We start from the raw sequence: 17,194 nt of genomic DNA, 5'->3' as shown, positions 1-17,194 counted from the left end.
TTTAGGCGTCTCACTGAAGCAGCATCAACTGGACGAGACATTCATACAAATTAAACATTTTTAGGATTTTTTTTTGTTTTTTTTTGTTTTTCGAGACAAGGTTTCTCTGTATAGCCTTGGCTGTCCTGGAACTCACTTTGTAGACCAGGCTGGCCTCGAACTCAGAAATCCGCCTGCCTCTGCCCAGCCATTTTTAGGATTTTTAAAAATTGTGTTTCAATGTTACATTTGGAGTAAGAATGAAAATACTGGAATTATGTCAGTGCACTGGGTGTTTTAGATTTGGGTGTGTGTGTGCAGAGTTTTGAACTGAAGGTTTTGCTCATGCTAAGCATGTGTGCTGTCACCCAGTTCCTCTGCAAAAGCATCTCTAATAGAAACGACCCATTTCCGGTGACTCTGGGTAGCTTCCGCTACTGCGTGGTGACTTTATTGTGCTCTTGGCTTTTTAGACATTGTGGGAGGGGTGGACAAAGCTCACTGCTTATGAAACAGCCCGGGTTTGTGTCATTAATGGATAACCATGCCTATTCTCGTGCATGTGACCCTGTGTTAATTGGATGTCCTACCACCCAATGCTTCTGGCAACACTTGATGTTTACTGTTTCCAACATTGGACCCTAGGTTTAGAAGAAGAATAACTTGACTTGCTTATTTCTGTTTTGCATGCTGGGATTGGAATGCTCAGGCCTGACTCTTGCAGGCAGGCATTCTATCATCAAGCTCTGTTCCCAGCCCTTTCAGGAGCCTGACACCTAAAGCTGAGCTTGGGCAATCCTGGAAAATCTCAGATGTGGCCATTTGTGTTGTAAAATGGGAAAATTAGGGAGAGATGGAAGAATGGATACTGGAAACCGAACTCACGTCCTCTGGTAGGATAGCCAGAGCACTTAACCACTGAGCCATCTGCAACCCCCTTTAGAGTGTGTGTGTGTGTGTGTGTGTGTGTGTGTGTGTGTGTGTGTGTGTATGTGTATTACACACAGAGGCCAGAATAGGATATCAGATCCCTCTGGAGCCAGAGTTACACATGGTTTTGAACCTCCAGACATGGGAAGATAAAGACACATTCTTAACCGCCAGTCCATCTCTCCAGTCTCCAACCAGTCCCTTAAATTTTTTTTTTTTCAGGTGTTGAGGGTCTAGCCCCGGGACACAGGCATACTAGGCACAGCTGAAGCACTGAGCTCCACACTCACAATTGGGTATTATTATCGTTTTACCCTTTAGGTTATTGATATGCTGCAGAATACAAATATTAACGCAGGCCTTTGTCCAGTGGAATGTGGTTATCATCTTACAGCTACTGGCAGTCTTGTGTGTGTCTCTTAAGTTCTTCTGTTTCTCATCATCTGTGCATATGGTTCTTTATCATTTGAGTTTTATTTATTTACTTATTTGTTTATTGATTTTCATGGAGACAAGGTATTGTGTAGGCCAGCCTGGCTTCCAGCTCACAGTGTTGAGGAGGGTGGCCTGGAACTTGTGCTTGCTGAGTGCTGCCATCATCTCGGGCAGCCCGGGCTCTGCACGTGAGGCGGGCACTACCAGCAGGGCAACATCTCAAGCACTTGAGCAGTTTTAGCACAGTCCCTTGTTTTTCCCATTAAGTAATGAGCTAAATATTTAACATTCGTCCATTTAAAAAGATGGAAAACAACTTCTCCTGGTCACTTGTTGGCATTCGTCAGCCCATGGGAGGCTTTTTCCTCTCTGGATCTGCACTTGGTGGCATTCTCTGTACTGCTCTGTAGCCCCTGGCACCTTGGACATTTGATGAGTGGATATCTGGGTGCTCTCTCCGTAATATTTATCACATCTTTCTCGGTTAGATGAACTTCAGCAGGGCAGGGACACAAGGACACCCAGCTCTGTGTAACAGCACTTCACACCGTATTCCCTTCTGGTGTGGCCCGAGTCTGCACTTCGGGTCTGTGGGAGGGGGCTTTTGTGAATTTCAGAGTTTTCAGCTACTTCAGGGCTTTTGGCTTCTGCAGTACAAGAGAGACTTCCGGGTCCCTGGGAGAGTGAGTTGGAGTCTGAGTAGTGTGGCCCACATGAGCTGCTGTCTATTCCTCTTACTCAGGACACATCTCTCTGCTCAGAAACAGTTCTCGTCCCAAGACTCCACCTGGTGACTTCTGGAAGAAGTGGCCTCTGCAATGCTGGAGAGTGACAGCTCTGACTGTGACTTGCAGCTCTGACCACCATGAGGTGCATGCGGAGTGTGCTTTCACACCTGTGTCTAATAATTCTGGATGTAATGAGAAATACTAAGCAAGGTGTTGCTTTTTTATTAATTAGAATTTTTATTCATCACTGTGTGTATATGAGGGAGGCGGGCTCATGTGTATGGAGGGAAGAGGGACCTGGAGCTGGCTCCCCTTTGACCTTTCATGTTGTTCCAGGGATAGAACTCAGGCCATCTGGCTTGCTGACTGGCACATTCACCAGCTCTCTTGCTTGCTTCTGGTTTTAGTTTTTTGAGGGACCTCTACACTATTTTCAATAGTAGCCATATTGATTTGCATTCTCAGTGGTGCACGCCTTTAATCCCAGCACTCGGGAGGCAGAGGCAGGCGGATTTCTGAGTTCGAGGCCAGCCTGGTCTACAGAGTGAGTTCCAGGACAGCCAGGGCTACACAGAGAAACCCTGTCTCAAAAAACAAACAAACAAACAAAAAAAACAAAACAAAAAAGAAATTTTGGCTGAAGAATGGAGGCCAGGTGCGGGCTTGAGTCTTTTCTGGATCAAAAAGAGTATGGGCATCTTTCAGCTGCTTGCTTGCAAAGATGAGCATCTGCTGGCTGGGGTGGGAGGTGCCCTCCTAATCCTGGGTCTTGGCCTTCACATTCTCTATGGTATCAGTGGGCTCTACTTCCAGGGTCTGGGTCTTCACAAAGATTCACATCTTAACCTGTTAATGAAGGGATTAAAATGCAAAGTTCAAAGCATATCAGACAGAGCACCTAGTTATAAGAGCCTCTGCAGTGGACAAAACTGCTCGTCTGGACGTCTTCAATGAAGTTCTTAAATGACTGGTCTAGTCAGTTGTGGTAGATCAGAAGACTTGAGTGGTGGGTACATTTTACCAGCCAAGCTGTCTTGCCGGCTCCTCCAGATTATATCTTCTTCCCATTAAGTTGGAATACAGACTGTCTTTTCCTCTGGAAAGAGGAAGTGTTTGTGGTTTGGGGGTGCTGTGGTCCTGTAGTGTAGATGCCCTGCAATCTTGCAGGTGTGTGTGACTAGCTGGGAAACCAGTGTGAGGATTAGCAGCAGCACTTCTTGTGAGAAGTGCCAGCCAGTTGGCCTGAGCAGACTTACTGAACGTGGGAAGAAAGCTGAGCTCTGGAGAACTGGCCTGGGGATGCCCAGGTCAGCACCAACGGAGGCTTCAAGAAGGAAGACTGCAGACCTGACTCACTGGGTCTGGGCGGAGAGCAAACAAAGGAGCTGAAGCCAGCAGTGTGGCTGGGCGTGGCTGGGCGTGGCTGGGTGTGCCTCAGCTGCAGGTGTGACAGTGTCCTGTGTCCCGTGGGGCCCCGCAGAGGCATTGTTTCAGGGAACAGCTACCCACAGCATGTGTATGTCCTCTTTCAGGTGGTTCCCTGGACTCTGTGAGCCAGCGGTGCTTGGAGCTACACAGCTTGTGTCATGGACTCTGAGGTTAGATTCTGGCATCTTTTCATTTTGTTCGTCCTGGGTGTCCTGACCCCTCAGTTGACAGGTCTGCTAAGGTGTCCCTCCAGATACCAAACAGAATTCATCTCCATTGGCACCTGATAGGGACTTAGTACAGAATGGGGAATGGGGACGTGCTTCCCGAAGGACGGAACGGCGTGACTGTCAGCCTGGTAGACATAGTAAGGGCAGCACAGAGGCCGGACAGAAAAGATCTGGAAGGTTCCCTTTTGCCCCAGTCAGGCTGAGCTGGGCTCAGGCAATGGTGCTTTCTGGCCTCCCAGTGTCTCCTGCTGTCCTGCAGGGCCCCTAGGGAGTGGGCCCCTCCTGTGTTCCTCCTCCCCAGGGACAAGGGCAGACTTGCTGCTGTCCCCTTCTTTGACCTTGGGGCAGGAAAGCTGAGGCCCAGAAGAAAGTGAAATGCTGACATTTTCTCTTCCATCTTGGCATCTGACATCCCTGCCCCACGTCAGAACTTGTATCTTATTATAGGTGTTTCTGACTTTATGGTAAACTAATATAAAGTTAGTTTTTATTACAACTATTAAGTACACAGTTAAGGGACAGGTTTCACTTCTAAGTTTTGTTATACTGCAGGGCCTCATGGTACAGGCGTCGCTAAGTGCTCCTCCTTAGTGCTCCTGCCCAGGCTGCTTGTGGACACACCATAGAACTGGCAGAGAGGCCGGTGTGCAAGACCCTCCCTGCTGCCTCTGATGGTGCACACGTCCCTCTGAAGGGCACAGGCAGAGTCTGACCTGGGTCCGTGCTCCCCAGAGTTTATCGGGCATCCTGTGCCTGCTCATGAGGGAGTGAGGAGCACAGCCCGTGCAGTCAGGCTAAGCCCTTCACATAAACAAGGATGGAAATGAAGTGATGACATTTGCCTGCCACCCCAGTGTCCCTGAGACCTTCCCTCAAAGCAGCTTCCCCAGTGGGTGTCTTCAGGAGGGGATCTGTAGAAGGTGGCTAGATGGCCCCTTGGTGTCTTCTGTTGGAGAGTGTACCACAGACTATTTCTCTGCCCCTGGGCCTCTTTCTAGGGCATTTGGTTCTCACAGGCCAGTGAGACTCGGGTTCAACTGTACTCTGACCCAGACTCCCATAAGCCTTCCTGACTCCCCTTTCATCTTAGGTTAGCAACGGCTCTGGCCTGGGGGCTGAGTACATCACAAACCTGCTGGTGTTGGGCTTTCTCCAAAGCTCTGGCTGTAATCCCCAAGAGCTGAAGGTGCTGGGTGAGCAACTGACTGTGCAAGCTTACTGGGAGGCAGCCCCATACCTCGAAGACGAGCTGCAGACAGATGGCAGCCGGGCTAGCCGCCCCATCGACCAAGGAAGAATAGAGCCAGGTAGGTCCTGGTCTTACCCACCTCATCCCAAATGTAGCTTTTACTGACCTCTAAGGGCTACAAGGGCTTTGGGGGCTCAATCTCTAACCTTACATTGTCAGTTTGGGGTGTGTATGCATGTCATGTGACTCCTGTCTTGTGATCTGTGCTTGATTGCCCCCAGTAATGTCCAGTTCATATGACATTGCCTGTATCAAGACAACTAATTAGAAAGTTCTTCCTTCTGATGATTCCTGAGTTCTCTTCAGGTCTGGACCCTACGATCCTCTCTGGACTAATATTAAAACATGTTTTTTAAACATATGTCCCAAACAGTTATAATACAGCCAAAGTATGGAGTTGATTGTCTAGCTTAGGCTTCATTGCTGTGAAAAGACACCATGACCAAGGCAACTTTTATAAAGGACAAATTTGGTTGGTTCAGAAGGTCAGTCCATTAACACCATGGCAGGAAGCATGGCAGCGCCCAGGCAGGCCTGGTGCTGGAGGAGGAGCAGAGAATTCTGCATCTTGATCCAGCTGCAGCCAGGAGAGACCAGCTTCCAGGTGGATACCCCCACCCTTCCTCCAACAAGGACACACTTCCTAACAGTGCCGCTCTCTGGGCCAAGCATATTCAAACCACCATGCTGATCCAGAGGTTATAACCCAGAGGTGCCATCGGCGTCAGCCTGTGGAGCACAGCGGAGTCCTTCGTCCTGCCGTTCAGGTCTGGGAGGTCTGGGACATTGCTAGTCTGGTCACCGCCACCAGGAGACTCTCAACAGCCACACAGCACCTCGTTTGTGTAGGCTAGTTGAACTCTCAATCCAGTGAAAACTCCTGCTGTTAGAGTCATTTTTGCCTCCTATATGAAACTTTAACATGTGACTTGCTATTACCTAAAGAGACGACCGAGTGCTAAAGTATCCTGACCCTCATTTCCAGATAAGGAAACTGAGGCACAGCAGAGAGAAATGGCTGACCTCAAACTGTCCATACATCAGGAGCAAGGCTCAACCACGATGCAGTCACCTCCTGCTGAGCCCGTGTCACTCGGCTGCACCTAGACTTCACCTATCCCCGACCTGAGCTCTTTCAGCCTCTGTTCTAACTCCCCTCTGTCCCCATGCTGTGTTTACAGCAACTGAAGAGACCTCCCTAAAGGCTGGGGTGCAGCACGTGCTCAGAGCGCTTGTGGGCAGCATGTAGGTGGCCATCACTAAGTCCTTCAGAATGTGCGGGCCTGGCTCGGGCTCTGGTCCTCCTCTGCTCTGGAGCTGGAGATGACTGCATGATTTTTTTTTTCTTTTTTTTTTTTTTTTTGTAAATGCGTGTCTGTCTGTCTATTTGTCTGTCTGAGTATGGGGTATGCACATGCCCTAGCATACGTATGGAGTCAGAGCTGGCTGTTTCCTCCCACCATGTGTGTCCTGGGGATCAAACTCAGGTTGTCAGACTTAGCAGCAAGCGCCTCTGAGCCATCCCCGTGGTCCGCAGGGGATTTTCCAGCCTGGTTCTGAGGCCTTCCAACCTTGCAGGCCAGGGGCTGGAGATGGAAGTGAGACAGACAGGGCCTTGCCTTAGGTTTAGCAGACAAGCAAACAGATAAGCAGCCTTCAGAGCCAGACACTGCCACCTCCGATCTTGGGCACAGAGGCTTCACTGCCCTCTAGTGGTTATGAGGGAGACCAGCGGCTAATTTGGCTTTTTTTGTTGTTTTGTTTTTTTTCCTTGTTTTTTTTTGTATGTTTATTTGTTTGTTTTTTGAGGCAGGGTTTCTCTGTGTAGCCCTGGCTGTCCTGGAACTCACTCTGTAGACCAGGCTGGCCTCAAACTCAGAAATCTGCCTGCCTCTGCCTCCCAAGTGCTGGAATTAAAGGCTGTGCCACCACTGCCCAGCTGTTTTTGGGGTTTTGTTTTTTTTTTTTAATTAATTTTTTTTTCCTCTAGCTAATTAGTTTCTTTTGAGACAGGGTCTCACTGTGTTATCCTTCCTAGCCTGAAACTTGTTGTGTCGACCAGGCTAATCATGAACTCCCAGAACTCTGCCTGCTTCTGCCAAGTGTGGTCCATTTTTAAATGCTCTGAAGTGGTATCTTGAGTAGGCTGGGGTGTGACAGGTGTTCTCTACAATCTGGGTTTTACCACAGACTGCCTTCGAAGCCCACCAGTGAGCCAGCCAGCCAGGCCAGAACTGAAGAGAAGTGCCAGGCAGTACAGGAAAGGCTCAGAAAGTTGAGGGCAGCGGGAGGAGGGTCTGGCTGGGAGCAGGTGTCTGTCACGCTGGGCTGTACCCGCTTCTTTTTGCACCAGTCCATGCCAGACTTCAAAGCCTGGCGTAAGTCAGGGTGTCGGCGGAGGAGACTGGGGGGTGACAAGGCTTTGCAGACGATCGATCGGCTGCAGATTGATTGGACTTGGAAGCAGGGCAAAGTAGTGGCTTCATCAAGGCAGTGAGCAGCCGAGTCTGCCTAGAAGGCTCGGAGAGTAGTGGATTTAAATCACAGGGAACTGGAAGCCACGTAGTTACCTGTCACCTAAGCAGAGCACCGGAAAGGCCTTGAGGAGAGCAATGTGGTGACCATATATGACGGGCATGGACAGAGGGAGGGCCTGGACTACCACTGGATGCTGAAGTAATTGCCCACTGCATTAAAGCAGCAGTGACACAGGCAGGACACAGGACAGGAGCCCTCCCACCCTTGCTTCCAACGCTGGGCCTCTAGCCACTTCCTTAAAGTGAGTCCTCTCAGGACCTGGATCACCGTAGCCTCTTTCTGGTTCTGAGGTACAGGGTAGGAGAGCTAGTAAGCGAGCATTGTGAGGTCCTGTTTGACAACTGACTGAGGGAGTGAGCATGTCACCAGTCAGGAAAAATAGGAAGCCATAGGGAAGTTACAAGCAAAAATTACAGTGCTATTTATTGATATTTATTCATTCATGCATGCATGCATGCAGCTGCTTACTGGGGACCAACTATACACTAGTTCTTAGATGCCGGGGTATCTAACAGTAAAGCAAAAGATTTTAAAATTAGTTTTCTGGGGGCTGGCGAGATGACTTATGATTAAAAGTCCTTACAAAGGACCCTGGTTCAATCCCCTCGTGTACATGGTGGCTCACAACCCTTGTGACTCTAGTTTCAGGGATCCTGACCTCCATGGATAACAGGCACACAGGCGGCACACAGATGTACATGCAGGCAAAACACTCATACGTAAAATGCGCTGGTCTAAACAGAACTGCAGTTTCTCACACGCTTACGTCCAAGCGGCCCTGTTAGACAAGAGAAATAGGTAAACAGGTGTATAGCAAGTTCCCAAAAGAGAAAGGGGAGCAGCCAGCGGGGATGGGAGTGGGGGACAAAAATGATGACACAGCAGGTTCCAGGCAGCATCAGGAAGCTGCAAAAGGGACAGCGTGAGAGGAGACAGGGCAGGGCAGTCCTGGTAGGGTCTGTCTGTAGACAGGACACTTACAGAGTGAGATTGGAAGAGGAGCCAGGGACACTGCAGCCCTGGGAGGGGTGAAGGATGCGTGGTCTCCAGACGATGCAGCAGAGCAGACTCAGTTGTCACTGAGGCCGGTTGCTGGCTTACCGAGGGGTGCACCCAAGGATGCAATTCAAGGCCTTCCCCCACCCCTCCCCCACCCCACCCCATCCCCCGGCTGCAGCAAGCATATAATCTGGGACAGGCCTTCTTCTCCAGCCAGATTCTGCTACGCAGGCCTTCCCCGTACGGGGGAGGGGCAGCACTCACGGTCCGCACTAGGCACGTGTGGAGGTGGGAAGTGGCCTGACGCTGTTGAGCTGTTGACGGAACCATTGCTGAGTCCCATTTGTATTTGCTGCCTACACATTCAGATTCTGAAAGCCAGGAAGAGATCATCCACAGCATTGCTAGACATCTCGCCCAGGTAGGCGATGAGATGGACCGCAGCATCCAGCCCGCGCTGGTGAGCCAGCTAGCTGCACACTTCATGAATGACAGCCTGTCGGAGGAAGTAAGTATGACTCTGGCCTGGGAGCCCCTCTTCTAGGACATTTCAGAAGTGTGCGACACTTTCCCTTGTTGAACCAGTGTCTTTCCCAGGAAGTGAACCCTGTCCTTGACTGCCTGTCAGCATGGTCTCCAAAGAATTTAGTCAGAGTACAGAGCTTAGGAGTCAGGCTTCCAGGAAGATCCTCGATGTCTATAGGTGCTGTTGCCTATAGGTGCTGGGAACTAAACTGGGTCCTCAGTGTCTTCCTTTCCTGCCTGAAGGGAAGATAACGTGTAGCCCCTAAAGCTAAGCACACCAGTACCATGAGCCTGAGATGTCCTACGATGCCCTCCTGTCCAGCCAGTTCTGTAAGCATCTGAGTGCAGGGCATAGCTCAGGCTCCTCTATGTCAGCAGTGTGCACAGGCTGCTCACTAACCATGCACTGGTGAGTCTCCACATCCCTCTCTGTGGTCTGTGAGAGTGAATCCTCTATCACTCCCTCCACCCAACGCTCCCCTCTGAAAGGCTGCTTCCTCTTTGATTTGGTCTCTCTGAGGGGAGAGCATCAGTAAACTGTCTTCTTTAATGTGCAGGACAAACAGAACTGCCTGGCCAACGCCCTTGATGAGGTGAAGCCAGCCTTCCCCAGAGACATGGAGAACGACAAGGCCATGCTGATAATGACCATGCTGTTGGCCAAAAAAGTGGCCAGTCACGCACCACCTTTGCTCCGAGTTGTCTTCAACACGACCGTGAACTTTATTAACCAGAACCTATTCTCCTATGTGCGGAACTTGGTTAGAAATGTAAGAACCAGGGACATCAGCCCCTGCCTGCTTACCTACCCTGTTCTAATCCCGCAGGGCCTCTGCTCAAGTCCCTCTGCCCAGCCGCAGACTGTTTAGAGAGGCAAGGCTGTTTCACACTACTGGTGGGAACTGAGCAAGCTGGGGGGACATGGGGTGTTTAGGAAGATGACCAAGGGCTCAGCCCCCTTGGGCTGCTACTCTTTGCTGTCACAAACGTAAGCGTAAGTGTGTGTGGTGTGCACATGGAAGCCAAAGGTCATTATTAGGTGTCTTTTTATCTCACTCTACCTATCTTTGTGAGGTAGGGTCTCGGTGAAGCTGGAACTTGCCATTTAGGCTAAAAAAGCTGGCCAAGCAAACCCTGGGCTTCCACCTGCCTCCCTTCCCTTCCCTCGCTAGGGTACCAGTTGTTTAATGTGTATTGATGCTCTACCTGAATGTGTGCCTGATGCCTGGGTAGCCAGGAGGGTGCTGGATCATGTTGCAAGTGGTTGTGGTCTGCCATATGGGTGCCGGGAATCTTCAGGCCGCTGTAGATCTTACTGTGCCATCTACACAGCCCCCAGGCATTACAAGTAATCAGAAAGTGACTACCCTTATTTGTGTGCGTTTATGTTTCTGTGGGAGCATGTGTGCCACAGCATAGTCAGAGGACAACTCCGAGGTGTGGTTCTCACCTTCCACCGCGTGGGTCCCAGGGATTGAACTCAGCTCGTCAGGCTCAGCAGTATAAGCCTTTATTTACCCAATGAGCCAGGCCATCGTTTATATCCTTTACAAGTGTGCTTCCCAAGGATGGAGAGAGAAGCTGATAGGGGTAATAAATGAGTTAAGTGAGGAATGTTGTCAGCCCTCCAGTCAGCCTGAGGACGTGCCCATTGCTACGGCAGCCCTGAGTTTTTATTGTGCATGCTCAGGAAGTGGTTCTGCGGAGCTGAGACTCCTGGAAAATGGCCACGCATTCTAGAGCCTTGTGCTCTGGTTACACAAACCCAAGTGGGAGCTGGAGGTACCTAGTCTGCACTAGGATTTTACAGAACCTGTCAGAAACATTATCCGGGATTCTTTTGCGGGGAGGGGGTTGTTTGTGTATTCTGGGTGAAGGCAGAGTCCACATTCCCAGATGGCAATGGAATGCAAGGCAATCCTCCTGCCTCAGCATCCTAACTGCTGGGACTGCAGGTGCATAACCCCACACTGGGTGAGTGGTGCAGGGGACCAGGCTAGCACTGTTGATGAGCCACAGCCAGAGCCCAGTGCTCGTTTTCTAAAGCACCGTATCCTCCAATGAGACTGACTCTGCTGCTCCTTTCTTAGGAGATGGACTGAGGGGCCTGCAGAAGCCCGACTGGCTGACCCTGATATGGCAAGAATAGTGATGCTGCCTCCAGAGGAACTGTGACCATGGAAACAGACCTTGGCGTGAAGACAGGTCCCAGAGAACAGCTGTCTCCCTATTTCCAGGTGGTGGGAACCCCAAGCTGGTGATTCACTGGACATTTCTGCATTCAGTTTGAGTGTATCTGAGTGTACCTGGTTCCTGCATCCACTTCATGTACCTTTGTCCTATCAGCTGTATGGGTTCCCACTTGGGAATTAAACAAAGCAGCAGGCTGTAAGGCAGAAAAGCGTCTTTGTAATGCAAAGTGACTGTTCCTGAGAGCCAGCTCTGGGATTGTCTTCACCATGTAGGTGGCTCCTGTCTAAGGAGAACAGCACTAGGACATTAGTGTGAAGTCCCAGCCTAGTGGACACCGCAGTGCTCACAAGGCCACCACCTGCCTTTGTAAAAAGCCAAATGGCTGATCTCAAATCATGGGAAGACTGACCACCCCACCCCACCCCACCCCACCCCAGAGTTTAGCTGTTCCAGGGGTCAGCTGTTATCTCAAGATTTCTATCCCAGTGGAAACACTGAATCATGCACACAACTTATCTGTGTGACGTCAGTTGTTACGCTCAGGCTCTTGCTAGGGAGAGCAAAGAACAACTCACATACCAGTGTCAAACAGATCGCACAGAAGAGACCTAAAACAGCAGCAGGTCACTCGGTTCACAAAAGGAGACTTCCAGTCAAGTGTGACACACTGTCTTGGGTGTAGATCACAGCTGCCACCCTCCTTCCTGGGGTAACATCACAGAAGACTCCATAGCAAAAGCAAACGTTCCCTTCGCTTCTGTATTTCAGAGACAAGGCCTCACTGTATCCTCAAGCATGGCTAAGTCTTCTGCTGTACTTGGCTAAAGCTGCGAGTATTCTAGTTTTGAACTCATCCCAGCCATGGTGGCTGGGATGGCTTGGGTGTACCCTGTAAATTAGTGGGTTTTTCTTGAGGAACATGATCTTTGTGTGGGTATAATTGAGAAATTATTTTAATTCAGAGAATAATTTTCATTGTTCTAAAAATTCGTGAATTGCCTTAAGTGGTAGAAATTTGTTTCTTCAAAATAAAAGGTTCTTCTCTAAATGTTTGGGATAGCTATATCTCCAAATGACCTAGTACATCAGAAGGTCAGATCATCCCAGCATAAACACACAGCTGTTGAGTCACAGTTCCGCGGGCTGGCTTTATTTCAGCGACTTCACTAGCTCTGCTGACTAGGGACTGAGGTGCGGTTTTGTATCCCAGGACCATGCTTTCAACATTGAAAGGCAAACCAAGACTGCATGCACTTTTAGAATATGAAACATTACCTGAAATAACCCCCCACTAAGTAAATAGTGGACAAAAAGATGAGTCACCAGTTATCATAAAATCTCATTTATTGTCACCTCCAGGGTGCTTCCCCCACGATGTTGCTTCTAACTGAAAGCAGTTTGTAGACTTGAATTGTCACTTGCCGATAAAGAATAGACTGGGCACAAAGTAGACAACAGGATGGGAAAGGGGCCGGAACAATTCGCAGTAATAAAGTGAGCAGATCAGACACTAGCAGTCAGCTGATGGCGCACACTGCAGATGAATGCTTATGCTACTTTAATTTTTTTTTTAAGATAGGATCTCAAGTATCCAGGGCTAGCCTTTAGCTCTGAGCCAAGTATGGCCTTGAACATTGTCTTCCTGCCCCCCCCCCCCCCAGTACTGGATTATAGGTATGTATTCCATGCACAGGATGGAACCCAGGATTTCATGCACCCCGGGCAAACATTGATAGCTACACATCTGCCTGACTCTGCTATGTTAATGATAACCATCCCAGTACCTGGGGGACAAGATACCAGAACCACTAACAAACTGAGTTTAATCAAGGAGTTAAGAGAAAGAGGCACTTTTAGTCTCAAGGAAGAAAAACATGGGTTGTCAGAGCAGGGGAAATACAGGTCCAGGAGAAAAAGGCTGGCCAACAGATGGCCCATGGATACAGGACCACACAGACTGTTTTAGACCTCACTCAGGGAGGTATGTAGCTTACCTTCCTGGGGGAAGGCCTCCACAAACCTGTCATCTCACAATGACAAAAGTGACACTGGCAAGAAAACTCCATGGATCAAGGTACCTTCCATCAAGCATCAGGACCCACATATCGGAAGTAGAGAACCAACTTCACAAGTTGTCCTCTGTCTCCCACACGCACACTGTGGCATGCAGCCACACACACATAAATAAATGAACAGCTTTTCGTATCAAAATGCCGAAAGCTAACCAGTAACCAGCTTATTCTGTGACGCAAAGGGCAGCACCAGAGTGACATGCTGACGGAGGCCCCTGAGCCGACTGCTAACTTGGGCCTCGGCCTTGCAGGTGTCCCTGAGACAGTTCTGACCTGAGACACTGACACATCGGAGGGGCTGGGGGCGTGTGTAAACATGAGCATGGGAAGGACCCTCACTGCAGACAGGGAAATGGAAAGCCAAGTTAGGTTTTCGAGGAATCTGTGTGAAGACGACTAGGAGAGCTTCCAGCTCTCCGCACAGCTTTTTACAGGGTAGGTAGCTGTAAGACCACAGACTCGAGTCTGATGGGCACAGCACTGTTCTGTGGAAGTTTTCACTAGGAAGCACTCTTGTCAGATGAGCGAGATGGAAGATGACCTCGTCAATCCTGAGGGTCAAGAATCCAAATAGTCTCTCTAGGTGTCTGCTCATCCTTCCATGTGCCTACCCTGGACTGATGGCCACTGCAGGGAGAAAGGACCAGAGGGATCAAAACTGCAACAACAACAAAAACCCGACAAAGATGTCAAGTGGCTGGCTGCCTTCATGTCACTGTGTGGTGATGACGGCTTTGTCAGACGGCCTGATCTTGTTTACAGCAAGAAGACAACACATTAACCATCAACACTACAGACCACAGGGTGACCCTAAGACATGTCACCCAGTGCCTAAAGGAACAATGGTGCAATACAAAGCTTGTTCCTTAGGTTTCTGTATTCAGCAGACTTGGTACTTAGCCTAGCCTACATGGAACTTTCACAGAAACAAACACAGGCTACTCCTAGGTTGCAGTACAGTAAATTCTCACAACTGTTCACAGGGGGCTCTGCCACACACATAGGGTCACTAAGAAAAGCACTAGACCTGAATGGAGTTGGGAATTTTCACTCACGGCCTTGCCTCTGATAAGCTAGGCAACTTGGTAAGCCAGTTCTCGGTTTATACCCAGTAACCTGGATGTTTAGACAGGACCTGAAGGAGGTGTAACGTGTGAAAGCCCTCCAGCCTCTGGCATGCACTGCGTGTTCAATCAGTATCAGCATAAGGAGCAGTAACCCACACAGAGCTCACTCAAAAGGGTAGCGTGTCACAGCCATTTCACAAACGGAGGTTCTCAAAGCTAGACTGTTGATAAGAGGTCACGGGTGTGTGTGAGATAAGAGGCCAAGGCTCAGCGTACTAGTGAGCACAGAGTTCATGTGGAATCCATGAAGAGCGAACATAAGAGAAAGGAAAAGAGAACTTCTTTCTTCACTAGACAGTGTAGTGCCCATAAAGTAGCTCTTAAGAGGTCGAATGCCCACATCTCACCTTTAGAGCAGAGGCAAGAACAGGCACTGTTCTCTAACTGGGGGCTTAGCACAGAGGCTCACAAACGGTGGCAGCCTTCAAAGGACCAGGCTCCCAGGACCTTCACTCTACTCAGTCAAAAGATACCCGGAGGGACTGAAACAGGCAAGAGGAACCAGGGATGCTTTGGGTGAGGGATACATGAACCAGCCCAAGTGAGTGTGCTAACAAGACCAGTGGTTCTCAATCTTCCTAATGATGCAACCCTTCAATACAGTTCCTCATGTTATGGTAACACCAGACCATAAAATTACTTTTGTTGCTACTTCATAACTGTAACTTTGCTACTATTACTTTGCTACTATTATGAACTGTAATATAAATATCTGATATGCAGGATATCTGATAATGGATCCCTGTGAAAAGGTCATTCGGTCCTCAAAGGGGTTGTGACCCACAGGTTGAGAGCCGCTGAAACAGACCATCTTCTAGAGGGCGGTGATGCTCATGCCAGTCCCTCCTGCTAAGGCACTCTAGACTCAGGCTGGCCATGGCCACTTCAGTACAGCAAGGAATCGGCATTCTTTAGGTGTTTGTCAGGAAAACCTCACAGGCTTTTGGCTAAGTGGGTGTCAATCATTCATTGAACAATTAATTCTACCAAGGGTGGAGGAGCAGGAGTGACAGCACTTTGCCTGGTATGCAGCACAGTTCCGAGCACAAGGTGCACATATGCAGATGAGTCTGTCTCTACAGAACTAGTAAAACTTCCCGCTAGTTTACAAAGAACAGAAGATGGCACAGTGACTCAATTCTGGTGCTGTGTGTTCCCTAATCAAGTTGAATGCATTCTGAATCTTTAGGGCACAAACAGCTTCCTTCTACCAAGTCCCTTAGATGAGCAAGGATTTGAGAACTCATTTTAATGTAACAGCAAGACCAGGCATGGTGACACGTGCTTGTAAGCTCAGTCCTGAGCCTAGGCTACACAGGGATATATTTTTTATTTTGTTTAAGGTGATGGCAAACCTAGGAGCTGTGGTGACAGAACCCCCCTGGCAATGAGGTAAAGGAAGAATTGAATTAAGGGTCCATGTAAGGAGAACCAGTGGAAAATTACCTGTTTGCCATCATCCAGAAAACTATAGTTGAGCATGTCAGGCTGGGTGTTCATGGGGCAGTAAAATAAAGCCCCCAGCCATCTGCTCAGATGCTACCTTCTTCCCTGCTCCTGCCTTGGAGAACACAGACACAAATATCCTGAAACAAAGGCCAGGTCTTACCAGCTCCCACCTGAGCTCGGCTCTTCCTGTGTAAATGCCAATGTCCAAAATGTTCAAAAGTGTTAACGGTAGAAGAAAAATCCTTAAAAAAAAAAAAAAAAAAGACTCCAACGAGCCGCCAGCCTCTGAGGCCTGCAAAACACAGAGCCACCCCACCTGTGAGAACAACAGCTACATGACAGCCCACAACCAGCAGTCCCTGCATGGGACTCAAACTCACAAGAGGACATCACGGCCGGAAACATCGACAGGACACACAATCACACTAAAATCATCATCATCATCTCTTTGGGAAGAACTTCTTTTAAAAATACATTTTTTAAAAAATCAAGGACATTCAAAACATCAGGTCTTGGTGATTAGAGTAATTAAAAGTATTTTTATTATAAATTTCAGGATCTAAGAAGTAATGTTACATGACTAAGATAAATCTGAGATGACTTCTTATCAAGCATGTGTGCCTTGCAGGGTGGCACTGTGTCCTCAGGCATGAGAGAGACAGGTCTTCCCCCCCCTCCTTGAGGGATGGGGTCAGCCAGGTGATACGGGATTCTGCTGAATCCCACTAGCTACAGCGAGTACATAGGGCCTCTGGTGTGCTGCCTGGCACTGGGCTGGGTTCAGGCCACGAAGTCTCGTGAGTGCTGAAGACCAAGCCAGGACCTCAGCAGCAGTCTTGGGCTTAAATTCAAGTTTCTGTCCCACTTTTCATTTAAGTGATACCTAATAATAAATGATAAAACTTTATCATTTATTTCATGATTTACACTGAGTAAGGGTTATGACCCAACTGATTCTGTAAGCCAAAGGATGACACTGCTTTCTACACGCAGAGACCCAACAGAGAAGCTGAAGATATTCCAATGCCCAAGAACAGGCAGTGGGAGACACACCACACTAATCCAGGCCCTGATGGCAGATATGCCATCAGAGGTGTCACTGCTGAATCATAGGCACGTGGGGTGGCTGGCTGGCTATACTTGTAAGAGGTCAAATAGACCTTGACAGGTCATGTCGACCACCTTCCTGCCTCTAAGACCAATGACTGCAGCCTCTACCCTGCACTGGCATTCAGACTGGGAAGCTGGGCGTGGTGGCGCACGCCTTTAATCCCAGCACTCAGGAGGCAGAGGCAGGTGGATTTCTGAGTTC

At 49.1% G+C, this 17,194-nt stretch overlaps 1 protein-coding gene across 2 annotated transcripts in view; it reads left to right on the top strand.

Moving 5' to 3' along the window:
• Positions 1-12,253, top strand: part of Bid (BH3 interacting domain death agonist) — a 25,717-nt gene extending 13,464 nt beyond the window's left edge. For both annotated transcript variants that reach the window (XM_021191254.2, XM_029535141.1), the window contains exons 2-6: positions 3,605-3,670; positions 4,821-5,037; positions 8,885-9,024; positions 9,599-9,811; positions 11,132-12,253. In XM_021191254.2, the coding sequence (XP_021046913.1) occupies positions 3,659-3,670; positions 4,821-5,037; positions 8,885-9,024; positions 9,599-9,811; positions 11,132-11,143 (594 nt within the window). In that variant the 5' untranslated portion in view covers positions 3,605-3,658 and the 3' untranslated portion in view covers positions 11,144-12,253. The remainder of the gene's footprint in view (positions 1-3,604; positions 3,671-4,820; positions 5,038-8,884; positions 9,025-9,598; positions 9,812-11,131) is intronic.
• The last annotated feature ends 4,941 nt before the right edge of the window (positions 12,254-17,194 follow it).

Source organism: Mus pahari, chromosome 2 (genome assembly GCF_900095145.1).
Source record: "Mus pahari chromosome 2, PAHARI_EIJ_v1.1, whole genome shotgun sequence".
Classification (NCBI taxonomy): domain Eukaryota; kingdom Metazoa; phylum Chordata; class Mammalia; order Rodentia; family Muridae; genus Mus; species Mus pahari.
This window is presented reverse-complemented; position numbering and strand designations above follow the sequence as displayed.